Here is a 27867-nt window from a genome sequence, read left to right as displayed (position 1 = left end):
CACATCCTTTGGGGCTTTAATTCCATTTAAAGATGCTTTCCAAACTTCTTTCTTTTTACAACAAGTGACAAAATTTATACCCAATAAATACCCATACGCAAGGTATACAGAATAAATACCTAACACCATACTCAAGGAGTGAATCGACTAAGGAGCATATCTTGCAATGAGCATTTTCAGCTTACTTCAGCCTCTGCAATTCATGGACAAAGACTGCGTAATTTTATTTTACTCTCAATTCAGGCCCATCCATGTAACCAATAATGTGGGTAGTCCCAATCCATCTAAGATGGTTCCATACAAGGAGTTCCTGTATTAAGTGCAATTTCCAGATCAGTTAAGGTTCTTTTGCTGAGGAAAAGTTTCTTCTGGTCCCACTAATGTCAGGGGCTCAAGCAGAGGACCCTGAATCCCAACGTGAAAAAAAATCTCAAGGCAAAATAGTCTCTTTTGGGCACTGTTCTCTGCTTGGCACATTTTTAATCATCAGTTAGTCGCAGGAGGGTCCCAGAGGACGTTGGCACGCTAGAGAGAATGAGAAAGAGATCATCAACATTAAAAACAGGAAAGAAACATAGCCAAGCTGCATGAAACGGTATGAAAAGAAACAAAATAGAATAGAATAGAATAGAATAGAATATCAGAGTTGGACGGGACCTTGGAGGTCTTCTAGTCCAACCCCTACTTAGGCAGGAATCTCTACACCACTTCAGAAAAGTAGTTATCCAATCTCTTCTTAAAAACTTCCAGTGTTGGAGCATTTATAACTTCTGGAGGCAAGTTGTTCCACTGATTAATTGTCAGGAAATTTCTCCTTAGTTCTAAGTTGCTTCTTTCCTTGATTAGTTTCCACCCATTGCTTCTTGTTCTACCCTCAGGTGCTTTGGAGAACAGCCCAACTCCCTTTTTTTTGTGGCAGCCCCTGAGATATTGGCACACTGCTATCATGTCTCCCCTAGTCCTTCTTTTTATTAAACTAGGCCTACCCAGTTCCTGCAACCGTTCTTCATATGTTTTAGCTTCCAATCCCCTAATCATCTTTGCTGCTCTTCTCTGCACTCTTTCTAGAGTCTCAATAGTAAACACTTTTGTATTTTGTATTTTCTGACGCTGAGTTCAGACATTCACTGGGGCTAACCCACATGGAAGAGTTTGACCTTTGACGAAACAAGGCAATCATTTAATCATTACAGCTCTCTAGTGAAGTATTATAATCCCTCCCAGTGCAGGCAGGAAACTGAGGAGTGGTTTGCAACAATGCTCTTCCCTTCGTAACACAGCAACAAGGCTTCCTAGCTGAAATCTCCATACTTCTGTTAGATTTCAACCGACTCTCAGAATTGCTCAATGCGATGGTGAGATGGGAGAATGCCATTTCAAAATGGATACAAGACACAGGGTATTTAAAATGAACCCAATAAGCAAATATCTAGGAGTAACCTTAGAATCCCAAGGACAGATTAGATTATCAGAAGATGTGGCTTTTGTGGCTGCCCGATTTTATCTGTAAAGACATTCTTGGATCTGGCTGGATTCCTTAAAGAGGAATGTCGAATAAAAATGGTATGGAGACACGCGAATGGGCTTTACAGACTCTGAAATGTTTAACCCACAGATCCTCTTGTTCAAATGTGCGATTATCTCTAAATGGGTGTTTCCCAACCTTGGCCACTTTTAAGAGACCGTAAACTTCTACTGCCAGCATGGTGGCTGGGAAATTCTGGGAGCTGAAGTCCATGCATCTGAATAAGATTCAGAAACCCTGTTTTCCTATATCAGCATTCCAACTTGGGTTCTTTGGAAGGGAAAGAACAAATCCTTTTATTTTGTTTCTGAGATGATCAAAAATCTAAGGTGGGGGGGAAAGAAATAGTCCTCAACATATAACCACATTCGGGACTAGAATTTTGATTGCTAAACAAGGGGATTATTGTGAGATGTGTGCCTGATTTTATGACCTTCTTTTGTCATGGTTAAGCGAATCACTGCAGTTTCTAATCTAACTAAATCATGTAAAATAAAGGTAAAGGTTCCCCTCGCACATATGTGCCAGTCATTCCCGACTCTAGGGGGCGGTGCTCATCTCCGTTTCAAAGCCGAAGAGCCAGCGCTGTCCTGAGACGTCTCCGTGGTCATGTGGCCGGCATGACTCAACACCAAAGGCGCACGGAACGCTGTTACCTTCCCGCGAAAGGTGATCCCTATTTTTCTACTTGCATTTTTTACGTGCTTTCAAACTGCTAGGTTGGCAAAAGCTGGGACAAGTAACAGGAACTCACTCTGTTACGCGGCAGCACTAGGGATTCGAACTGCTGAACTGCCAACCTTTCTGACTGACAAGCTCAGCGTCTTAGCCACTGAGCCACGCTGTCCCTTAACTAAATCATGTAGCATTATGCAAATCCAGCTTCCCGATGGACACTGCTTGTCAGAAGCCAGCTGGGAAGGTTACAAATGGCCATCACGTGGACCCAGGATGCCGCAACTCTCATAAATGTACGATGGCTGCCAAGTGTCCGAATTTTGATCAAGCGATTGTGGGGGATGCAGCGACGGTTGTATGCGCAAGGATCGGTTGTAAGCCACTTTTTTTCAAAGCGGCTGTAACTTCAAACAGTTGCTAAATGAATCAATGTAGGAATCTCTGTGTGTGTTCCCGGAAGCCGTAAATAGAAGGGAACGGAGATAAGAAAGAGAAGGAAAAGGAATCTAATACCAGTCAACCAGCTGGGCTCCAATGATGTCGTGAATATGGTAGGGAAGGCCCAGTTTCACCGCATTGGGCGCTTGACGGCTCTGCAAATCCGACAGTAGGACTTCCTTGTATTTGGATTTCTGGATCATCCCCAAAACAGCTTTCCTTCCTGGGAAGAGAAGAACGGTCAGTGAGCAGCTGCTTTCGGAAACACACTGTCAGAGCTGCCATCGTATGCTTCAGCTTTGCTTTTGCTAGCTGTCAGTCTGCCATGCACTGCGGGGCAGGGAGCCGGATGGGACAGAAGAAGACTACGAATTCATCGTGCCTTCCGGAGACACCATCTCTAGGGTCAAACCCTGGGAATGGAATACAATTCCATTCACCAACCAACCAACCTTTTGTCGAAGAGACTGTTCCAAAAACAATTTATGCAAATATAATTGGACAAGAAAGGAATAGGGCAGAGAAGAGAGGAACTGGATGGGGAAAGTTTAACTGGGAGGTTTTGCCACGCGAACTTCAGTTCTGGCTTTGCCGTTCTGTAATCCACTTGGCTCTTATTAAAAGTATAGCCCTCACTACAAATGGAGTCGAGGGTCTTTTTTTTTTGGCCAAGGGACCAAGTCAGGGCAGGTCTGACAAATTCCAGCATTAGACTGGAGTTCAAGACTGGACATCCTGCACTGGATAAGGTAATGGAGAACTGTTTTTTCTTTTTCCTTTTTCTTGCAGCAGGGTTAATTTAGTTTGCAAAAACAAACCCTCAAACGAAAGAGCCACTCTAAATTGTAATGGTTTTGTGAATTTAAAATGCGAAGAAAGTTCTAGTATCCAAAAAACCCAAAATACACCATATTTTTCAGAGTATAAGATGCACCGGCGTATAACCTTAGTTTTTGGAGAGGAAAATACGAAAAAAGCTGATTGGCAGGTGGATCGGCCTCCCGGAATACCCCCAATCAGCTGCTCCCAGAAGTGAATTTTAGCAACAGGTTCCTTGGTTGTGAGCTCTGTGCCTTGCTTTTTTTTGCTTTTTTTTCTGCCTCTGAAACTCCATTTCAGAAAAAACCTTTTTCTGCTTCTGAAAGCCTCCAAAACAGAACTTCCGAAAAAAAGCCTCTGAAGCTCTGTTTGGGGGCTTCTTTTCTGAAGCTTTTTTCAGCCTCTGAAATCTCCATGTGAGAGGCTGAGCGGGGCTACATTCGGAGTATAAGATGCACCCAGAATTTCATCCTCTTTTTTTTTGGGGGGGGGGGGGAAGCTGCGTCTTATACTCCAAAAAATACGGTAATTTGCTGGTTCTGGATGTGAATTTGGGACTTGCTTAATCTAGTGAAATCTTGCAGGTTTCAAATCTTGCAGGCTCAGAGTGATAATGTGATTTGTTTATTTGCTTCTTAGCATCATGTATGAGTCCAGCCAACAAACTACAATGCATAGTTGCTTAGCACAATGTGTGAACAGACACACCTTTGATGAAGCATTTGATGAAGCGGCCTGCTCCAGGCACAGCAAGCCACCAGCTTCCGGCATCACGGACAGTCAAGACTCCAGCATTCACCAGCTGCCTGAAGAAAAGGCAGAAAGGGAAAAATTAAATGTCCGTTGTGATTTATTCCATGACCAACAATGTATTTGTGGACTAATGTTTTCTGCCTTTTCAGACAGGCAAAGTCAATGGGAAAGCCAGATTCACTTAACAACCGTGTTACTAACTTAACAATGCAGCAATTCGCTTAACAACTATGGCAAGGAAGCTTATAAAATGGGGAAAAAACTCACTGAACGTCTATCTTGCGTAGCAACAGAAAATTTGGGCTTAACTATGGTCATAAGTCAAGGACTACCTGTTCAGAAGACGGCTATCCTTGTATGAGTTGTCAAAGAACATCCCAAGGTATCTAATTAGCCACTGTGGAAAACAGGACCATAAAATGAGAGAAGACTATAATTTAATCCTGTGAGATTTAAGTTCTCCCAAAGGTTGCCTTTTGTAACATGAACATGCATTCTCAGAAAGCAGAGAGACTTATTTGCCATGGTAGCGCAGTGGTAATAGGCCATCACTCTGCTAAACAAATAATTCCCTCAACACTGTCAGACTATTTACTGAATCTGCACTACTATTAATCGTTTCATAGTTCCCATTACCAATCTCTTTCCACTTATGACTGTATGACTATAACTTGTTGCTGGCAATCCTTATGATTTATATTGATATATTGATCATCAATTGTGTTGTAAATGTTGTACCTTGATGAACGTTATCTTTTCTTTTATGTACACTGAGAGCATATGCACCAAGACAAATTCCTTGTGTGTCCAATCACACTTGGCCAATAAAATTCTATTCTATTCTAGTGTAATACTGCTGTCTACTTCTGCTGACTGCTGGCTGCCTAAAATTTGGCAATATGACTCTCACCAGGCTCAAGGTTGACTCAGCCTTCCTTCCTTCCAAGGTGGGTAAAAGGAGGACCCAGATTGTTGGGGGCAATAGGCTGACTCTGTAAACCGCTTAGAGAGGATTGTCAAGCACAATGAAGCAGTATATAAGTCCGAATGCTATTGCTATTTGTCTTTAAATCACAAACAAAACCATGTAGCGGTGTTTCTTAACTTTGGCAGTTTTAAGATGGGTGGAGTTCAACTCCCAGAATTTCCCAGCCAACAAGACACACAATGAATGAGCTTAATTTGGAGAAAAAGTCGACAAACAGTGAAAGGAGGGGGGGGGGGAAAAATAGGCATGGAACAACAGGAAAATTGACAGCCCCAGGGACTCCTCGTCTGCTTACGTGATTTCTGTGTCCCTAAAGCCGAAGTCTTTCAACATCCTTTTCTTGTCAAAACTGATGTCAGGGCAGGTGGTAAGGACCGAATCTAAAAACTTCTTCACTGTCCTGGCAAACTCCTTTCCCGATATAAATTCCTGCACCTGAGACAAAAATAAAATAAAATAAGAGCGTCATCATCAGCTTGCTGGCCCTTTGGCTCTTCTACCCCGTCCATGCCCCTCTCTGGCAGAAGCCAACCTTAGATACATAGCTGTCCGTGAATGCCAGCACAAAAAAATCCGCTTCAAAGCTGTGTTGAAACATTCGGATCCGGCCCTCATTTTTCAGCTGGCTCTATAGAGAGAGAAAAAGAATTTCTCAAGTCATTTCCAGCAGCAGATATGGCATGCGGATTTTGAGGAAGAGACAAAGTGGAGCACAAAACATGCTTTTGGAAGAACCCCCTGCATCAGTGAACGAGGCAGGGAGAAACGGCAATTATCTAGACTCCATTGGAAATTAAAACAAACTAAACCTGTCCTATGGTTGAGTTCACACAGTAAACATGTTGTTGGAATTCTGCATTTTGTTTTAAAGATTCCATCAATACGTTGAACCAAAAGGTTTTGGTGTCAGAGTTTAGGTAGCGTAGTATGAGATAAACTCAGGAGCAAAACCCAGCACACAGAGCCTTCTAGTATAACTAACAGTGGTTTTATCTACAGTGAAATATTTACAAACTTATGTGTGGTTAAATACCTTTACAGCTACTGATACAACGAAGAGCATTGATACACCTGATGAGAGAACAAGAAGTACAATGCAGGAGGAGAAGACTGAAGGGGAAAAAAATGCCCTCTAATGGCTTCTCTTATATAGGCAGCCTCTTACCCAACTTTTTATTTTATTTATTTATTTATTTTTGTCACAACAATATATGTAAGTATCATACAGAAAGGTTATATAGTATATAAAGGTATAAGCATATATATATATATAGGAAGAAGAAAAGAAAAACAATAGGACAGGAACGGTAGGCACGTTTGTGCGCTTATGCACGCCCCCTTTTTTTGTTTGTTTGTTTGTTTACATTTATACCCCGCCCTTCTCCGAAGACTCAGGGCGGCTTACAATGTATAAGGCAATAGTCTCATTCTATTTGTATATTTTTTTACAAAGTCAACTTATTGCCCCCCCAACAATCTGGGTCCTCATTTTACCTACCTTATAAAGGGTGGAAGGCTGAGTCAACCTTGGGCCGGGCTCGAACCTGCAGTAATTGCAGGCTTTGTGTTCTAATAACAGGCTTCTCTATTGCCTGAGCTATCCCGGCCCCTTATGGTCCTCTTAGGAATGGGGTGAGGTCAGTGGTAGAAAGTTTTTGGTTAAAGCTTTTAGGATTATGAGAAGAGACCATAGAGTCAGGTAAAGTATTCCAAGCACTGATGATTCTGTTACAGAAGTCATATTTTCTGCAATCTAGATTAAAGCGGTTGACATTAAGTTTAAATCTATTGGTTGCTCTTGTATTATTGTAATTAAAGCTGAAGTAGTCTTTATTTATTTATTTATTTATTTATTATTCATACTTTTATACCGCCCTATCTCCCTAGGGACTCAGGGCGGTTTACAGCCATATAAAAAACATATATATATACAAAGTAAAACATTAATTTAAAAAACTTATTACATAAGCCGAATATTTAAAATAGAGATATAAATAATAAAACCCCATTTAAAACCAAATTTAAAATTTAAACATTTAAAATTTAAAAAATCTAGTCCAGTCCTGCGCAGATAAATAGATGTGTCTTAAGCTCATGGAAGGTTCGAAGGTCAGGAAGTTGACGAAGTCCTGGGGAAGCTCGTTCCAGAGGGTGGGGGCCCCACAGAAAAGGCCCTTCCTGGCGTCGCCAGTCGGCACTGCCTGGCCGACGGCACCCTGAGGAGTCCCTCCTGTGAGAGCGCACGGGTGGTGGGAGGCATTCGGTGGCAGCAGACGGTCCGTGCAGCCCGCCCTATGCCATGGAGCGCTTTGAAGATCATTACCAAAACCTTGAAGCGCACCCAGAAAACCACAGGCAGCCAGTGCAGTCCGCGCAGGAGAGGTGTTACATGGGAGCCACGAGGGCTCCTCTATCACCAGCGCAGCCGCATTCTGAACTACCTGAGTCTCCGGGTGCTCCTCAAGGGAGCCCGTGTAGACAGCATTGCAGTAATCCAGACGAGATGTCACGAGAGCATGAGTGACCGTGCATAGGGCATCCCGGTCTAGAAAGGGGCGCAACTGGCGAACCAGGCGAACCTGGTGAAAAGCTCTCCTGGAGACGGCCGTCAAATGATCTTCGAAAGACAGCCATCCATCCAGGAGGACGCCCAAGTTGCGTACCCTCTCCATTGGGGCCAATGACTCGCCCCCAACAGTCAGCTGCGGCATCCACAGCCACTCCGTCTTGGAGGGATTGAGCTTGAGCCTGTTTCTCCCCATCCAGACCCGTACGGCTTCCAGACACCGGGACAACACCTCGATAGCTTCGTTGGGGTGGTCCGGTGTGGAAAAGTACAGCTGAGTGTCGTCAGCGTACAGCTGGTACCTCACACCGAAACCACTGATGATCTCACCCAGCGGCTTCATATAGATGTTGAACAAGAGGGGCGAGAGAATCGACCCCGGGGCACCCCACAAGTGAGGCGCCCGGGCCGACCTCTGCCCCGTCAACACTGCTCATGCGACCGATCGGAGAGATAGGAGGAGAACCACCGATGAACGGTGCCTCCCACTCCCAATCCCTCCAACCGGTGCAGCAGGATACCATGGTCGATGGTATCAAAAGCCGCTGAGAGGTCTAATAGGACCAAGGCAGAGGAATAACCCCTATCCCTGGCCCTCCAGAGATCATCCACCAACGCGACCAAAGCCGTCTCAGTGCTGTAACCGGGCCGAAAACCGGACTGGAATGGGTCTAGATAGACGGTTTCCTCCAGGTACTGGGGTAGCTGACATGCCACCACACTCTCTACAACCTTCGCCGCGAAGCGAAGGTTGGAGACCGGACGATAATTACCTAAAACAGCTGGGTCCAGAGAAGGCTTCTTGAGGAGAGGCCTCACCACCGCCTCTTTCAAGGCGGCTGGAAAGACCCCCTCCAACAAAGAAGCATTTGTAATCCCCTGGAGCCAGCCTCGTGTCACATCCTGTGCGGCCAGCACCAACCAGGAGGGACACGGGTCCAGTAAACATGTGATGGCGTTCAACCTACCCAGTAACCTGTCCATGTCCTCGGGAGCCACAGGGTCAAACTCATCCCATATAATCTCAACAAGACGGCTCTCCGACATCCCACCTGGATCTACCCAATTTTGGTCCAGACCGTCCCAAAGCTGAACGATTTTGTCGTATAGATAACCACTAAACTCCTCAGCACGTCCCTGCAACAAGTCATCCCGGTCCCCCTGTTGAAGGAGAGAGCGAGTTACCCGAAACAGGGCGGCCGGGCGGTTATCTGCCGACGCAATGAGGGAGGAGACGTAGCAACGTCTCGCTTCCCTCATTGCCACTAGGTAGGTCCTAGTATAGGACCTAACTAGTGTCCGATCAGCCTCCGAATGACTGGACCTCCAGGAACTCTCTAGGCGTCTTCTCCGGCATTTCATCCCCCTCAGCTCCTTGGAGTACCAGGGAGCTGGTTGAGACCTACGTCGGGTCAGAGGCCGCAAAGGCCCGACACGATCCAAGGCCCCCGCCGCGGCCCGTTCCCAAGCCGCGACAAGTTCCTCAGCCGTGCCGTGAGCCAGACCCTCAGGAAACGGCCCAAGCTCCGTCTGAAACCTCTCCGGGTCCATCAGGCGCCTGGGACGGAACCAACGTATTGGTTCCGTCTCCCTGCGGTGTTGAGTGGCGGTCAGAAAGTCTAGGCGAAGGAGAGAGTGATCTGACCATGACAAAGGCTCGATGACTAAATCCCTCAAGTCCAGATCCTTCAACCACTGACCAGAGATGAAAATCAAATCCAGAGTGCCACCCCCACTGTGAGTAGGGCCATCAACTACTTGAGTCAGGTCCAAGGCCGTCATGGAAGCCGTGAACTCCCGAGCAACTGAAGATGACATGCCGGTCGATGGCAAGTTAAAGTCCCCCATGACAATAAGTCTGGGGGTCTCCACCGCCACTCCAGCAAGCACCTCCAGGAGCTCGGGCAGGGCTGCTGTCACGCCGCAAGGAGCCAGGTACGTGACAAACAAGCCCATCTGACATCTATGACCCCACCTCACAAAGAGGGATTCACACCCGGCAATCTGAGGTACAGTGGTCTCCCTCGGCTCCAGACTCTCTCTAATCACAACCGCCACCCCTCCACCCCTACCCTGGGCCCTCGACAGGAAGGACATTACAATAGATGATTCTATGAGTTAAACTTAGGTCTTGTCGAAGGCGACTGAGTTCCAAGTTTTCCAAGCCCAGGATTTCAAGTCTAGTGGGATAAGGTATTTTATTGTTTACAGAGGAATGGAGAACTCTTCTTGTAAAATATTTCTGGACACGTTCAATTGTATTGATGTCAGAGATATGGTGAGGGTTCCAAACAGGTGAGCTGTGTTCTAGAATTGGTCTAGCAAATGTTTTATATGCTCTGGTTAGTAGTGTAGTGTTTTTGGAAAAGAAGCTACGCAAGATTAGGTTTACAACTCTTAGAGCCTTTTTTGCTATGTATTTGCAGTGGGCTTTGGCACTTAGATCATTTGACATGAAAACTCCAAGGTCTTTAACGGGATGGGGTTCGTCTGTAAGGTAATGTCCATCAAGCGAGTACTTAGTGTTTGGGTTCTTTTTTCCTATATGTAAGACTGAGCATTTGCTGGTTGAGATTTGAAGTTGCCAAGTTTTAGACCAAGCGGTTAGATGATCAAGGTCTTTTTGAATGATAGATGTATCATCAGTGGTGTTAAATAGTTTGACATCGTCAGCAAAGAGAACACAATTCCATTCACCAACCAACCAACCTTTTGTCGAAGAGACTGTTCCAAAAACAATTTATGCAAATATAATTGGGCAAGAAAGGAATAGGGGAGGAAAGGAACTGGATGGGGAAAGTTTAACTGGGAGGTTTTCCCACGCGAACTTCAGTTCTGGCTTTGCCGTTCTGTAATCCACTTGGCTCTTATTAAAAGTATAGCCCTCACTACAAATGGAGTCGAGGGTCTTTTTTTTTTGGCCAAGGGACCAAGTCAGGGCAGGTCTGACAAATTCCAGCATTAGACTGGCGTTCAAGACTGGACATCCTGCACTGGATAAGGTAATGGAGAACTGTTTTTTTTTCCTTTTTCTTGCAGCAGGGTTAATTTAGTTTGCAAAAAAAAAACCTCAAATGAAAGAGCCACTCTAAATTGTAATGGTTTCGTGAATTTAAAATGCGAAGAAATTTCTAGTACCCAAAAAACCCAAAATATACCATATTTTTCAGAGTATAAGATGCACCGGCGTATAAGACGCACCTTAGTTTTTGGAGAGGAAAATACAAAAAAAGCTTATTGGCAGGTGGATCGGCCTCCCGGAATACCCCCAATCAGCTGTTCCCAGAAGTGAATTTTAGCAACAGGTTCCTTGGTTGTGAGTTCTGTGCCTTGCTTTTCTTTGCTTTTTTCCCTGCCTCTGAAACTCCATTTCAGAAAAAACCTTTTTCTGCTTCTGAAAGCCTCCAAAACAGAACTTCCGGAAAAAAGCCTCTGAAGCTCTGTTTGGGGGCTTCTTTTCTGAAGCTTTTTTCAGCCTCTGAAATCTCCATGTGAGAGGCTGAGCGGGGCTACATTCGGAGTATAAGATGCACCCAGAATTTCATCCTCTTTTTGGAAGCTGCGTCTTATACTCCAAAAAATACGGTAATTTGCTGGTTCTGGATGTGAATTTGGGACTTGCTTAATCTAGTGAAATCTTGCAGGTTTCAAATCTTGCAGGCTCAGAGTGATAATGTGATTTGTTTATTTGCTTCTTAGCATCATGTATGAGTCCAGCCAACAAACTACAATGCGTAGTTGCTTAGCACAATGTGTGAACAGACACACCTTTGATGAAGCATTTGATAAAGCGGCCTGCTCCAGGCACAGCAAGCCACCAGCTTCCGGCATCACGGACAGTCAAGACTCCAGCATTTACCAGCTGCCTGAAGAAAAGGCAGAAAGGGAAAAATTAAATGTCCGTTGTGATTTATTCCATGACCAACAATGTATAGCTGATTTGTAGACTAATGTTTTCTGCCTTTTCAGACAGGCAAAGTCAATGGGGAAGCCAGATTAACTTAACAACCGTGTTACTAACTTAACAATGCAGCAATTCGCTTAACAACTGTGGCCCGGAAGCTTATAAAATGGGGGGAAAACTGAACGTCTATCTTGCGTAGCAACTGAAAATTTGGGCTTAACTGTGGTCATAAGTCGAGGACTACCTGTTCAGAAGACGGCTATCCTTGTATGAATTGTCAAAGAACATCCCAAGGTATCTAATTAGCCACTGTGGGAAACAGGACCATAAAATGAGAGAAGACTATAACTTAATCCTGTGAGATTTAAGTTCTCCCAAAGGTTGCCTTTTGTAACATGAACATGCATTCTCAGAAAGCAGAGAGACTTATTTGCCATGGTAGCGCAGTGGTAATAGTGGGAGCACCTACCCTCTGGAACGAACTTCCCCCCGGTTTACGCCAATTGCCTGACCTTCGGACCTTTCGCCGGGAACTGAAAACTTATTTATTTATTCAAGCGGGACTGGCCTGATTTTTAAATTCTAAATTTTAAATTTTTAATTGTAATTTTACTGGGTATTTTATATGGTCAATTGGACGGTTTTAATTTCGGCCTTTTATTGAATAAGCTTTTTAATTGTTATTTTAATATGTATATTAATTGTTTTAAATGAAGGCTGTACACCGCCCTGAGTCCTTCGGGAGAAGGGCGGTATAAAAGTTTAATTAATTAATTAATTAAATAAATAAATAAATAGTGTAATACTGCTGTCTACTTCTTCTGACTGCTGGCTGCCTAAAATTTGGCAATTTGACTCTCACCAGGCTCAAGGTTGACTCAGCCTTCCTTCCTTCCAAGGTGGGTAAAAGGAGGACCCAGACTGTTGGGGGCAATAGGCTGACTCTGTAAACTGCTTAGAGAGGATTGTCAAGCACAATGAAGCAGTATATAAGTCCGAATGCTATTGCTATTTGTCTTTAAATCACAAACAAAACCATGTAGCGGTGTTTCTTAACTTTGGCAGTTTTAAGATGGGTGGAGTTCAACTCCCAGAATTTCCCAGCCAACAAGACACACAATGAATGAGCTTAATTTGGAGAAAAAGTCGACAAACAGTGAAAGGAGGGGGGGGGGGAAAAATAGGCATGGAACGGGTCTAGATAGACGGTTTCCTCCAGGTACTGGGGTAGGTGACATGCCACCACACTCTCTACAACCTTCGCCGCGACGAGACCGGACGATAATTACCTAAAACAGCTGGGTCCAGGGAAGGCTTCTTGAGGAGAAGCCTCACCACCGCCTATTTCAAGGCGGCCGGAAAGACCCCCTCCAACAAGGAAGCATTCGTAAACCCCTGGAGCCAGCCTCGTGTCACCTCCTGTGCGGCCAGCACCAACCAGGAGGGACACGGGTCCAGTAAACATGTGGTGGCATTCAACCTACCCAGCAACCTGTCCATGTCCTCGGGAGCCACGGGGTCAAACTCATCCCAAATAGTCTCAACAAGACGGCTCTCAGACATCCCACCTGGATCTACCCAATTTTGGTCCAAGCCGTCCCGAAGCTGAACGATTTTGTCATATAGATAACCACTAAACTCCTCAGCACGTCCCTGCAACGGGTCATCCCGCCCCCTGTTGAAGGAGAGAGCGAGTTACCCAAACAGGGCGGCCGGGCGGTTATCTGCCGACGCAATGAGGAGGAGACGAGCAACGCCTCGCTTCCTCATTGCCACTAGGTAGGTCCTAGTATAGGACCCAACTAGTGTCCGATCAGCCTCCGAACGACTGGACCTCCAGGAACTCTCTAGGCGCCTTCTCCGCGCCATCCCCTCAGCTCCTCGGAGTACCAGGAGCTGGTTGAGACCCACGCCGGGTCAGAGGTCGCAAAGGCACGACACGATCCAAGGCCCCGCCGCCGCTCCCAAGCCGCGACAAGTTCCTCGGCCGTGCCGTGAGCCAGACCCTCAGGAAACGGCCCAAGCTCCGCCTGAACCTCTCCGGGTCCATCAGGCGCCTGGGACGGAACCAACGATTGGTTCCGTCTCCCTGCGGTGTTGAGTGGCGGTCAGAAAGTCTAGGCGAAGGAGAGAGTGATCTGACCATGACAAAGGCTCGATGACTAAATCCCTCAAGTCCAGATCCTTCAACCACTGACCAGAGATGAAAATCAAATCCAGAGTGCCACCCCCACTGTGAGTAGGGCCATCAACTACTTGAGTCAGGTCCAAGGCCGTCATGGAAGCCGTGAACTCCCGAGCAACTGAAGATGACATGCCGGTCGATGGCAAGTTAAAGTCCCCCATGACAATAAGTCTGGGGGTCTCCACCGCCACTCCAGCAAGCACCTCCAGGAGCTCGGGCAGGGCTGCTGTCACGCCGCAAGGAGCCAGGTACGTGACAAACAAGCCCATCTGACATCTATGACCCCACCTCACAAAGAGGGATTCACACCCAGCAATCTGAGGTACAGTGGTCTCCCTCGGCTCCAGACTCTCTCTAATCACAACCGCCACCCCTCCACCCTACCCTGGGCCCTCGACAGGAAGGACATTACAATAGATGATTCTATGAGTTAAACTTAGGTCTTGTCGAAGGCGACTGAGTTCCAAGTTTTCCAAGCCCAGGATTTCAAGTCTAGTGGGATAAGGTATTTTATTGTTTACAGAGGAATGGAGAACTCTTCTTGTAAAATATTTCTGGACACGTTCAATTGTATTGTATTTTGTGGGGAATCCTTTAAATAAAAAAATGGGAACTACCAAGGAAGAAATGAAGATAGGAGGAGCAATAAAAAGAAGAAGTCACGGGAGAATCACCTAGATGACACACAGAAGGATTGATGTATTTATGTGTTTGTTTAAACATAAAAAAAACTCTTTACAAACAAAAAAAAAAGAGAGAGAGAGAAGAGGTTAGAGAGGATGCTTCCTTGTTTATAAAGGTAGAGATCTAATAGTTTCCAACTCTAGGGGGCGCTGCTCATCTCTCTGACTTAGCTGAGGGAACCAGCATTGTCTGAAGACATTTCCAGTCATATGGCCTGCATGATTATTATGCCGAGACTCACAGAACACTGTTATTTTCCCACCAAAGTGGTACCTATTTATCTACTCACATTTGCATGCTTTCAAACTGCTAGGTGGGCAGGAGCTGAAGCAGTAACAGGAGCTCACCCTGTCATGCAGTGCTCAGGTCTTGAACCCAGTCTGTTAGTTTTCCAGCTAACAGGACCAGCGTCTTTAACCACCGAGCCACTGCTACCGGTTCGCATCGGTTCGGGAGAATCGGTAGTAATAGTTGGTCCGAACTGGTATTTCCGACGATCAGCTGTGCCGCGCGATTTATATTCACTAGAAAGCAGGAAATCCTGCTTTCTAGCAAATATAAATCGCGCAACACAGCTGTTCCCCCCCACACTGTTCTACTTACCTTCTTAAGCTTCCTTTTCCTGCACGAAGCATGCATTTGGTGTGCACTGCACAGGTGTGCAGCATGTGTTTGGCATGCCCTGCACATGTGCACGTGCAGCCCATGTTTGGTGCGCACTGTGCATGCACGGGCAGTGAACCAGTGGCAATCCGTGGAGGATTTCCCCACTGCACTGCGATCTTTCCTTGTTTATATAAGGGAATTATTAGACCTCTAAGGTCTAATAAGGCAGGCTTTAGATCCCCCACCCTCAAACGGGCAGTTGCAGTCCAATCTCTCAATATTTCACAGTTGCGTAAGGTGATAAGAGACCATCTTGGTACAATTCAAACTGACTTCCTAGCAAGATATGGGACTGGGATTGGTTTGGCCACCCTGATGGATGATCTTTGGAGTTAACAAAAGTAATGTGATTTTCTCTGTTCTTCTTGACACTTAATTGCTTTTGGTACCATAACTCTGGTATATTTCGGATTGTGTGAGAGAGCTGGAAACAGGGACATAGCTTTTCAATTCTGCCATCACCTTTCTCTAAGGGAGAGACGTTCCTGAAAATGGAACTTAGGATATGGTGTCCTTTAAATATTCTTTTCTATCACCAATGGTTTTCAAAATAGTGAGTTTCCCCGAAAATAAGACCCTGTCTTATATTTTTTCGAACCCTTGGCCTTATTGCCATGCGCTCAAAAGCCCGATTGGGCTTATTATCAGGGGATGACTTATTTTGGGGGAAACAGGGTATATATGAAATTTCTAGGGGAGATCATCAGGAGATTCAGCCCTGGATACAGGGGTGGGATTATACTGATTCGGACTGGTTTATGCGAACCGGTAGTTCCGACAATCAGTTGGGAGTGAACTGCTTGTCCCCGACGTTCAGATGGGCCCACCTGCCCACCCTATTTTCCAACCTTTATCTTCTCAGCTGATTCACACGGTAGAGCAGATTGCCGCAGGAATCAGCTGTGTTACTCCTCCGAAGAAACCAGGAAGTGAAGATTTCTTGAAATTGCGCATGTGTGCACAAATTGCACGATCACCAGACCGGTTGTTAAACCGGGAGGATACCACCACTGCCTGGATACTATTTCAGTATAAGTGACCCCCAGATCTTGCAATCAGATATAGCCACCAATGGTGGTTGTAAGTCAAGGACCACCTGTATTTATTTGACATGATATTCTGTTAGATACCCAAATCTCTCAGGACTTGACAACAAAAATTAATTTAAAATCAGGACATTGTGAAAGTTCTTTGCTTTCTGAGGAACATATCACAGCTAGCAAATCTGTACACAATACTTTATTTGCAGCACACAGGCACACCTTCCCCAGCAACAGGCTATTATTGCTCTCCACCCTTCTAAATATACCTTTAATATTTAATCCTTTAATACTTAGTCCAGGCAAAAATCTATTAATATGTAAAGTAACACAACCACCTTCTAGAGTTTTTTACTCTATTTTGGATGAAGTGCGGGATGAGATTCGCCGTGGTGGTTCTAGTTGCTACTGAGCTCCCAGCGAAGCTCCAAGCTCCAGTCAGGACTTCCACCATTTGTTTGAAATGGTATAAGGCACGGCTGTCAAAGTTGCTGCGTTACGTTGCCGTCACGTGACGTTTCACAACAGTTTTCCCCTTCGTGGAGCTGGAGCGGGTGTGGCCTGCATCCGGCCCATGGGCTGCCCGTTTGACACCCTTGGTGTAGGGTTTTCTGCTTCAGCAGAGGGTTGGACTAGAAGACCTCCAAGGTCCCTTCCACCTCTGTGATTCTGTTACCAGGATATGCTGCTCAACATAGCTTGTGGCCCTGTAGGAGACCTGCTTGTAATGGCTGACACTCTCCAAACATCACTTCAGCTTCTTCATCTCTATGCCATTTGCTTATCACTTTTCCTCCTCCGCATCCCTTCCCACTCTACTCTTAGCATTTGTTTTTTTTTAAGTTAAACATCTGGGTGGGGGCGAGGCTGCCTCTGGATGTCAGCATATTCTTAAAAGTACCAAGGTGTGGCTCAATTCGCACAGGCAGCTGCAACACCGGTTTGGATGCTTGTTTGTAAAGTGGTGAGATAATGTATGAGTGCACAAGGGAAGTGGGGGTGGGAAGCATTTCTGCCTGACTGCAGTTGCTTTTTCCAAAGAAAGCATTATATATCTATATGTATATACATATATATATATGTGTGTGTGTGTGTGTGTATATGCCAAGACCTACATATATATACATATATATATACATATATATACATATATATATATATATATATATATATATATATATATACATATATACATATATACATATATACATATATACATATATATATATATATACATATACATATATATATATATATATATATATATATATATATATATGTAGGTCTTTGGTTATTCGGTTTTCTCAAAATTGGAAGTGTCTTGGCTGACGCGAAGTCTCATTCATCATCTTCAGGCTTCAGCTTCGTGCTTCTGGGAGCAATGTGACTGCAGCTGTTTCTTCCTTTTAACTGCTAGTGGGGGTTTGAACTGATTGGGTGGGAGCTTGGCTGTGCTCTGATTGGATGGGGTTTTTTTGGTGCTCTGATTGGATGGGGGTGTGTCCTCTTTGGGTGGGGGCTTGGTTGTGCTCAGATTAGTCTGAGCTGCAGGGGGATTTGAGCTGGTGAGCTGCACAGCTGTTGTCCGGCTTCGTGTTCGCGGTCGTGCCACATCTTCACAGTGGGTGTCAGTCTGCTGCATGTATGGATTGGAGGGGTTTGAAACCACCCAGCACAGATCAACTCCGTAGCCAAGACACTCATCTCCAGAACAAAACGCTTAGCTGACGAACAACACCTAAAAACCGAACTACACACTCTCACAAACGTACTAACATCCAATGGATTCCAGAGAAATAAGATTACCAAACTAATCCCGGCAGCGGAAGAGTCGGTGTCGGTGTCGGTGACGGCGGTGGCGGCGGCCTGGCTGGACCGGCTTGGCTAGGGCCTAGCCTGTTGGTGGTTGACTGGGTTCGGCGATTCGTGGCATGACCCAGCAAACCTGGCGGGTGAGTGGCCTATTCCAGCTGAAGGCCAGGTTTAGCGGCCACAAAGAGGCCCGATGGTCGCCTTCTTTGTCATCTTGAAGGCTGTCCACGGGTCCAGGGGACGCCCTCGCTACCACCTGGAGGACGTCTATAGACCGTCAGTGGGGGCTTTTTGAGTCCTTTGCCCCCGGACTTTTGGAGAGATGCCTCGTCGGTGGAGCAGCTTGGCCCACTAGGCGCGTGTTTCGTCCTCTTTGTCAACTTGAAGGCGATCACGGGCCATGTAGGCACCTTTACCATCTTGAGGATGCCCATGGGCTGGCTGCAAGGATCGTTTGAAGACCTTTGGTCCCCAGTGGGGGAATTGAGGATGGTCCTGGACAATCCTAGCTTGACTATTGTAGGACTATATCCTCTCCCCCCCCCTTTGTGCCCACAGACCACCCCTCGGGACTGGAGAAGAGGGGTTGGAGCTCTGACTTAATCATGGCGGGTTGGTCATCTACCGCCCCAGACCTATATCCCGTCTGTCTTCTACTCGGAACTCCTGGTGCGTCAACTTCCATCTTGACAGGTCCAGGATGGGTCCGTTTGCTGGACTTTTATCATGCGGACATTTACAGCGGCTGACCTTCTTGCCCTGCGAGATTCCCCTCTCTCGCGGGTCTGGCCCTCCACATTATCGAGGGTCCATCTTGAGGACGGGTTTTGGAACCCCGAGAGATGGCATGCCAAAAATAGGAGACTCAGGGGATTTTTAATTAATTATTTTAATAGGGTTTTTAAAGGGAATTTTAATGGGAATTTTAAGGGGAGGGTAGGAACTGACGGGTCTGGGTTGGAGGGGGGGGGAGGGTAGTGTTGGGTGGGGGTGGGAGGGTTAGGGTGGGTGAGGGGTAGCCCGTCGGGAGGGAAACCAGTTCCAACGCATGCTCGTGGCGACTATCAAATGGGTTCGGAGGTTATGGGGGAGTGTGTTCCTTTGTGAGGTGAGTCTATTTGCACGGTAAGTGGGAGGGGCAGATATGGCGGAAGGGGATCGTATCAACATAGGGGTCACGCGTTCGATGTTTACAGGCGATCGCGTGCCCCGATCTGACTTTTCCCGTTCCCGGATGGTCAAGACCCTCAGAGCCTGGGCCTCGTCTGATGTTATGCAACGCACGGTCCGTGGCCAAAGGCCCCCTAATACATGATCTGATTCAGGGGTGCAGCGGATATTATAGGCGTTACGGAGACCTGGTTGGGCACTGAAGGGTGTGCCCTGGTCGAGATGTGCCCACCGGGTTTCCGTGCATTCCATCAGCCGAGGCCCAGGGTAGGGGTGGAGGGTGGCGGTTGTTATTAAAGAGAGTCTAGAGCCGAGGAGACCACTGTACCTCAGATCGCGGTGTGAATCCCTCTTTGTGAGGTGGGGTCATAGATGTCAGATGGGCTTGCTGGTGGCGTACCTGGCTCCTTGCTGCGTGACAGCTGCCCTGCCCGAGCTCCTGGAGGTGCTTGCGGGGTGTCAGTGGAGACCCCCAGACTGTTAGTCATGGGGGACTTTAACTTGCCATCTGCCGGCTCGTCATCGACGGTAGCTCGGGAGTTCTTGGCCTCCATGACGGCCTTGGACCTGACTCAAGTAGTGGATGGCCCCACTCACATCGGGAGGCACACTGGACCTGATTTTGTCTCTGGTCAGTGGTCGAGAGATCTGGACTTAAAGGAAATAGTCATTGAACCTTTGTCATGGTCAGATCACTCTCTCCTTCGCCTGGACTTTCTGACCGCTACCCAACACCGCAGGGAGACGGAACCATTACGATGGTACCGTCCCAGGCGCCTGATGGACCCAGAGAGGTTTCGGACGGAGCTTGGGCCACTACCTGAGGTCTGGCTCACGGCACGGCAGAGGAACTAGCTGCAGCCTGGGAACGGGCTGCGGCCGGGCCTTGGACCGTGTCGTGCCTTTGCGCCCCCTGACCCGGCGCAGATCCCAACGGGCTCCTTGGTTCTCGGAGGAGCGGAGGGGGATGAAACGCCGGAGAAGACGCCTAGAGAGTTCCTGGAGGTCCAGCCGTTCAGAGGCTGATCGGACACTAGTTAGATCCTATACTAGGACCTACCTAGTGGCACTGAGGGAAGCGAGGCGTTCCTACGCCTCCTCCCTCATTGCGTCGGCAGATAACCGCCCAGCTGCCCTGTTCCGGGTGACCCCCTCCCTCCTTCGCCAGGGGGAGCGGGATGACCCGTTGCGGGGACATGCTGAGGAGTTTAACGGTTATCTATACGATAAAATCGTTCAGCTTAGGGACGGTCTGGACCAAAATTGTGGCGATTCAGACGGGTATCTGAGGCGGTCTTGGTGATGTTGTTTGGGATGAGTTTGACCCTGTGACTCCGAGGACATGGACAGGTTGCTGGGTAGATTGAATGCCACCACGTGTTTATTGGACCCGTGCCTCCTGGCTGGTGCTGGCCACTCAGGAGGTGACACGAGGCTGGCTCCAGGATTACGAGTGCTTCCTTGTTGGAGGAGTCTTTCCGGCCGCCTTGAAAGAGGCGGTGGTGAGGCCCTCCTCAAGAAGCCTTCCTGGACCCGGCTGTTTTGGGTAATTATCGTCGGTCTCCAACCTTCGCTTCGCGGCGAAGGTTGTAGAGAGTATGGTGGCATATCAGTTTCCCCTGCACCTGGAGGAAACTGTCTATCTGGACCCGTTCCAGTCCGGCTTCCGACCCGGTTACAGCACTGAGGCGGCTTTGGTCGCGTTGGTGGATGATCTCTGGAGGGCCAGGGATAGGGGTTATTCCTCTGCCCTGGTCCTAATAGACCTCTCAGCGGCTTTGATACCATCGACCATGGTATCCTGCTGCGCGGTTGGAGGATTGGGAGTGGGAGGCACCGTTTATCGGTGGTTCTCCTCCTATCTCTCCGACCGTCGCAGACGGTGTTGACGGGCAGAGGTGGGCCGCGGCGCCTCACTTGTGGGGTGCCGCGGGGTGATTCTCTCGCCTTCTGTCCAACATCTATATGAAGCCGCTGGGTGAGATCATCAGTGGCTTCGGTGTGAGGTACCAGCTGTACGCTGATGACACCCAGCTGTACTTTTCCACACCGGGCCACCCCAATGAAGCTATCGAAGTGCTGTCCCGGTGTTTGGAAGCCGTACGGGTCTGGATGGGGAGAAACAGGCTCAAGCTCAATCCCTCCAAGACGGAGTGGCTGTGGATGCCGGCATCCCAGTACAGTCAGCTGAGTCCGCGGCTGACTGTCGGGAGCGAGTCATTGGCCCCGATGGAGAGGGTGCGCAATTTGGGCGTTCTCCTGGATGCACGGCTGTCTTTTGAAGATCATTTGACGGCCGTCTCCAGGAGAGCTTTCCACCAGGTTCGCCTGGTGCGCCAGTTGCGCCCCTTTCTGAACCGGGATGCCTTGTGCACAGTCACTCACGCCCTGTGACGTCTCGTCTGGACTACGGCAATGCTCTCTACATGGGGCTCCCCTTGAAGAGCATCCGGAGGCTGCAGTTGGTGCAGAGTGCGGCTGCTGGTGATAGAGGAGCCTCGTGGCTCCCGAGTGACACCTATCCTGCGCAGGCTGCACTGGCTACCTGTGGCCTTCCGGTGCGCTTCAAGGTATTGGTGAGCGTCTTTAAAGCGCTCCATGGCATAGGGCCGGGTTACTTACGGGACCGCCTGCTGCTACCGAATACCTCTCACCGACCGTGCGCTCTCACAGAGAGGGACTCCTCAGGGTGCCGTCGGTAGCGACAGTGTCGTCTGGCGACACCCAGGGAAGGGCCTTCTCTGTGGGGCTCCGCCCTCTGGAACGAACTCCCCAGGACTTCGTCAACTTCCGGACCTCCGAACCTTTCGCATGAGCTCAAAACTCACTTATTTATTTGCGCTGGACTGGGTTAGCTTTTTATGGGTTTTAATTGGGTTTTATCGATGGGTTTTAATGGGTTTTAATGGGTTTTATTATTTGCTAAATTTTAATTATGCCAAATTGAATAAGTTTTTTAGTGGTATTTTAATAGTATTTATTTTGTAATAGGAATGTTTATTTTATCTGGCTGTAAACCGCCCTGAGTCCTTCGGGAGAAGGGCGGTATAAAAATTTAAATAATAAATAAATAAATAAATAAATAATCCAAAAAGAACCCCCCACTAAAATCCAAGACAGAGAACAAGAAAACGGCACAGCCCTCCTCCCATATATAAAAGGCACCACAGACAGAATCAGCAAGATCCTCCACAAACACAACATCAAGACAACATTCTGCACAAACCAAAAAATATCCACCATCTTAAGAAACCCCAAAGACAAAATTGAGTTAGAAAATCAAGGAGTATATGAAATCCCATGCACCGCCTGCCCCACCACATACATTGGACAAACCAACAGAAGAATAAGTGCACGCATTGAAGAACACAAGAACTCAGTCAAAAAAGAGGAACCAACTTCTTCCCTGGTCCAACACCTTAAAGCCACAGGACACGATATTGACTTTAAAAAGACCAGAACTATCGCCAAAACTGAACACTTTAACAACAGAATAATCAGAGAAGCCATCGAGATAGAAAAACGCCCACACAGCATGAACAAAAGAGATGATACCTCCCGCCTACCAGCCATTTGGAAACCTGCCCTTATTGACAAACGTGTCCCTAACACGAGGAATGACACCAGACCCACACTCACGAGGTCCACACAGGATGTCACCACCACATCCACCCAGAAAGCAGACCCAAACCCACACTGATCATGAAGCACGATTAAGGACCAGAAGCCAGACCGCAGCTGCAACATTAGCCATTTCAAACCCCTCAATCCATACATGCAGCAGACTGACACCCACTGTGAAGATGTGGCACGACCGAACACGAAGCGGACAACAGCTGTGCAGCTCACCAGCTCAAATCCCCTGCAGCTCAGACTAATCTGAGCACAACCAAGCCCCACCCAAAGAGGACACACCCCATCCAATCAGAGCACAAAAACCCCATCCAATCAGAGCACAGCCAAGCTCCCACCCAATCAGTTCAAACCCCACTAGCAGTTAAAAGGAAGAAACAGCTGCAGTCACACATTGCTCCCAGAACCTGAAGCCTGAAGATGACGAATGAGACTTCGTCGAAACGTCGCCAAGACACTTCCAATTTTATGCGGGAGAAAACCCGAATAACCAAAGACCTACATACAAACACCCGCGAAAACCTCAGAAAACATATATATATATTAATCTTTACCCACACCGACACCAAACAGCACCAGTTCAACTGGAACAACACAAAAATCATTGGCTATGCCACCACCCGCCACGCTTTCCAGTTCATTCCATCCACAGACACATTGATCTACAACCAGCCTACAAACCCCTCAGAATCCAAATCAACTGCACAGCCGACACAGCACCCACCCTCTAGTGACTCATGCAATTTCCCCCACCACCACAGCAACAGTTCACCTCCCAAGGACCCTGATGAAGGAGGTAATCTCCTTATCACAAGACCCACCACAAGACTCACCGCTGACTCATCGCAATATCCCAATCAGGGAGAAGGTTCTTACCAGATACCTGTCCACAACCGTACGATCTTTGACAAGGCTGTAAATCTGATGCCTCAGAACCAAAGGCGGCAGGGAATCCTCAAATACTTTCCGAGGGAAGAGAGATACCAGATTCTGAAGAGCGGCTTCGACGGCCGCAGGGCCCTCTGAGAAAAGGAACAGCTGAGGTAAGAATAGAGAGGCCTCACGTCTTAGCATTTCCATAATGATCTCCTCTGGCTCCATTTAGAAACTCCCTCCTTTTTCATTCCCCTGCCCCAGTGGTGAAATCCCGATATTTTTTTTTACTACCGGTTCTGTGGGCATGGCTTAATGGGCGTGGTGTGGCATGGTGGGCATGGCAAGGGAAGGATACTGCAAAATCCCCATTCCCTCTCTACTCCTGGGGGAAGAATACTACAAAATCTCCATTCCCACCCCACTCTATGGCCAGCCAGAGGCGGTATTTGCTGGTTCTCCGAACTACTTAAAATTTCCGCCACAGGTTCTCCAGAACCTGCTGGATTTCACCCCTGAACTGCCCCATTATCAGGTACTTCATGCAAAGTGCATTTCATTCTTTCTCACCCTGTTCTGAAGGCTCGGATCCGTCACTCAGAGCCAGCCGTGGCTTCTTGGCCTTGAAAGTATCAGAAAGGAGCTGGTGCTTCCGCTTCATAGGGCTGGAGAGAGAGACAGCGAGAGAGCGAAGGCTTAAAGCAGGGATCTCTAACCTTGGCAACTTTAAGACTTGTGGACTTCAACTCCCAGAGCTTTGCTGGCTGAGGAATTCTGGGAGTTGAAGTCCACAAGTCTTAAAGTTGCTAAGGTTGAAGACCTCTGCTTAAAGATTGAGTACATATGTAACCAGTCTATTGACTTTTGCTCATTTAGCTGTACAGATAGAGTCCTCAACTTACAACAGTTCGTTTAGTGACCATTCAAAGTGATAACAGCACTGAAAAAAGTGACTTATGACCATTTTTCACAGGTACAACTATCGCAACATCCCCATGATCATGTGATCAAAATCCAGGCAGTTGGATCTTTATGATGGTTGCAATGTCCTGGGGTCACGTCATCACTTTATGCCACCTAACAAGCGAAATCAATGGGGAAGTTCAATTTACTTAACAACTATGTTACTGTTGTGACCCAGGCCCAAGTAGATAGTAGGAAGCTCAAGTCAGTGAAAAAACAAACTTTATTCAAACAGCTGAGAATTACTTCATTCCCAGCGTTGTTCAACTAAATTAAAGCAAATTCCTCCCAACACAAATTCCTCAGTCCTATCACAACTCTTGGTCCAATTAGGCAAACTGCCAAAGGCCTTTCTTGGCAAATGTTCAGAAGTCACAGATACAAAAATAAATGCAAGATGAAAATGAAGCTACCAACGTTATTTTCCGGCAAAGCCAAAACGCCATTGCTGGTCTGTTTTAAGCCTTATGGGAGGGGCCAATCATCTCTTGGCCCTACTCCTGAGTCATTCTCTTTGCTTGAGCTGCTCTTGCCTTCTCGTAGCTCTTCTCATGCGTGCATTAGGAACAGGTTCCTCCTGTTCCTCTGCCTCACTACTATCAGTCTCTGGAGGCTCTGGAGTCCACACCTCACTCCCTGATGGCCCTGGCCCCACCTCAGCCTCATTGCTGTCCGACTTCGTTGCCAGCTCCACAGGTTGCTGGCGGGCCACAATAGTTACTAGCTTAACAACTGCAGTGAATCTCTTAACAACAGTGGCAAGAAAGGTTGTAAAATGGGGCAAAGCTCACTTAACAAATGTCTCACTTAGCAGAAGAAATGTTGAGCTCAGTTGTGATTGTAAGTCGAGGACTATCTATAATGTTCGCCAAATGTTTTCTTTGTTATTCCCCATTCATTCTATATCATTTCCCATTTTCAGAGTTTTCCTTTTGTTCAACGCATTACTTTGCTTCTGTGCAAAGAGCTTCTGTGTGGCTTCTCACAAACTGTATTCCCTCTAATAACCCCATCAAAATGGTTCCTTGATTCTCATTCCAGCAAACATTCTACTATCTTTTTTGTATTTAAAATAGTCTCTGGTAAATCTTTGGTGTTACAAAACCTCATGCTTTCCCCATTTGGCATATTTTAAAAACTGCTGGATTTTATGTAACGTCAGATCGACATGCAATTAAGAAAAGTACCTCTTCCCTTAAAAGTCCCAAAAGTGCTTTTTTCAAGGGGCAACTGGATTTTTTGATTTTTCTTTGAAGACGTTTCACTTCTTATCCAAGAAACTTCTTCAGCTCTAACCTGGATGGTGGGGAATGGCAGGATTTATAGTCCTTGCAGACAGCTGGTCATTTGCATTCTTTTTAGAGAGTCACTGAGGACCCTTAGAGGTTTATCTGTCCTCAGGGTCACCTGAGTAGTGCAAATGGGTGTAGACTCTTCTGAGAACTGCTGAAAGGACAGCATGGTAGACTGGAGATAGATGACTACTCAGGACAGATGACTAACCCTGAGGACAGATCAACCTCCAAGTGGCCTCAATGACTCTCTAAAAAGAATGCAAATGACTCAATAGAATAGAATAGAATTTTTTTATTGGCCAAGTGTGATTGGCCAATAAAGGGACACAAGGAATTTGTCTTGGTACATATGCTCTCAGTGTACATAAAAAGAAAAGAGATATTCGTCAAGAATCATAAGGTACAACACTTAATGATAGTCATAGGGTACAAATAAGCAATCAGGAAACAATATCAGTATAAATCATAAGGATACAAGCATAGAAACAAGCAACTGTGTACAGATAGTGCTCAACTTACAACCACAACTGAGCCCAAAATTCTGCTGCTAAGTGAAACATTTGTTAAGTGAATTTTGCCCTATTTTACGACCTTTCTAGCCACAGCTATTAAGGGCCTCTGGTGGCTCAACAGGCTAATGCAGCCTGTTATTAACAGCAACTGCTTGCAATATTGCAGGTTCAAATCCCACCAGGCCCAAGGTTGACTCAGCCTTCCATCCTTTATAAGGTAGGTAAAATGAGGACCCAGATTGTTGGGGGGCAATAAGTTGACTTTGTATATAGTATACAAAATGGATGAAGACTATTGCCTGACATAGTGTAAGCCGCCCTGAGTCTTTGGAGAAGGGCAGGATATAAATGCAAATAAAATAAAATAAATAAATAAAATAAATAAATAAATAAGTGAATCACTGCACTTATTAAATTAGTAACACAGTTGTGAATCTGGCTTCCCCATTGACTTTGCTTGTAAAGAGGTTACACAGCAACCGTCATAAATATGAGTCAAGCATCTGAATGTAAATCACATAACCATGAAGATGCTGCAACACTTGTAAGTGTGAAAAACAGTCATAAGTCACTTTTTTTCAGTGCTATTGTAACTTTGAACGGCCATTAAATAAACTGTGGTAAGTTGAGGATTACCTGTAGGAGGAAAAGCAGGCAAGGGGAGATTTGCCCCTCTCTCCTAAGATTTTACCCGACCTCTCCCTCCTTTGAAACAATACAGCAAAACATCACACAACTTAAACTGATGATACCAACTCCTCACGAGTGATAATGTTCTTTTACTTCTTTCAGACTCTCCTCCCAGCTCCCTCATGTGACTCAGCTCCAAAATGTTTCTCCAGCAAAATCTTTCACCTAGAAATTTCCTGACGGTTAGCAAAAATTAACCAGTGGAACAGCTTATGCCTCCAGAAGTTGTGGATGTTCCAACACTGGAAGTATTTAAGAAGAGATTGTAGAACCATTTGTCTGAAATGGTATAGGGTTTCCTGCCTGAGCAGGGGGTTGGACTAGAAGACCTCAAAGGTCCCTTCCGACTCTGTTATTCTATTCTGTTTTATTTCACAGGCAGCACAACTAAGCATCAACTCTGTTTTTCTTTCTGGCTGCTTACCTGCATTTATCCACCTTTCACAGGAGGACAGCTCCTCCCTGTCCTCAATTTATCCATTTTCTCCCTGAATCAAAACGTTCAGAATCCCACAGACTCTCCCCCCCACAACCCCCTTCTCTCCCCTCCCATTGATTTCACTTCCCATTGATTTCACTTCCAATGAATAAAGCTTCATTACGCCTTTCCTACCCCTCTCAGTCCTCACTCGCGTCGTCTCGTTTGCTGGTCGTCGGCAACCGATGACGTCGC

The 27867-nt window shown here is 46.7% G+C and overlaps 1 protein-coding gene and 1 long non-coding RNA gene across 3 annotated transcripts; one reads left to right on the top strand and one right to left on the bottom strand.

Annotated features, from left to right (window-relative positions):
* Positions 1–27867, bottom strand: STK19 (serine/threonine kinase 19). 2 transcript variants are annotated; one of them, XM_058172805.1, is made up of 8 exons: positions 27808–27867; positions 24305–24399; positions 23738–23883; positions 5734–5829; positions 5497–5636; positions 4169–4266; positions 2717–2864; positions 1–525 (listed from the first exon to the last, which is right to left on the bottom strand). In XM_058172805.1, exons 2-8 carry the CDS (start codon positions 24393–24395, stop codon positions 480–482), a joined length of 765 nt encoding a protein of 254 aa, XP_058028788.1. In that variant the 5' UTR covers positions 24396–24399; positions 27808–27867; the 3' UTR covers positions 1–479. The 2 variants fall into 2 exon arrangements, with proteins under 2 accessions (XP_058028788.1, XP_058028789.1); XM_058172806.1 differs by lacking the exon at positions 27808–27867 and adding an exon at positions 27619–27749.
* LOC131193052 (uncharacterized) lies at positions 10633–12843 on the top strand. Its single transcript, XR_009153831.1, has 2 exons — positions 10633–10769; positions 11467–12843. It is a non-coding gene; the product is annotated as an uncharacterized LOC131193052 (long non-coding RNA).

This window comes from Ahaetulla prasina, chromosome 2 (genome assembly GCF_028640845.1).
Source record: "Ahaetulla prasina isolate Xishuangbanna chromosome 2, ASM2864084v1, whole genome shotgun sequence".
Classification (NCBI taxonomy): domain Eukaryota; kingdom Metazoa; phylum Chordata; class Lepidosauria; order Squamata; family Colubridae; genus Ahaetulla; species Ahaetulla prasina.
This window is presented reverse-complemented; position numbering and strand designations above follow the sequence as displayed.

What these genes read in the sequence shown, in the direction of transcription:
- STK19 (XM_058172805.1), bottom strand. Translation starts at nt 24,395, where the DNA reads ATGAAGCGGAAGCACCAGCTCCTTTCTGATACTTTCAAGGCCAAGAAG. An exon ending in CGGTTGTGGACAGGTATCTG is followed by an intron (nt 5,830 to 23,737) that starts GTAAGAACCTTC and finishes CTCTCTCTATAG; the next exon opens with AGCCAGCTGAAAAATGAGGG. An exon ending in GGAGCCCAGCTGGTTGACTG is followed by an intron (nt 526 to 2,716) that starts GTATTAGATTCC and finishes CATTCTCTCTAG; the next exon opens with CGTGCCAACGTCCTCTGGGA.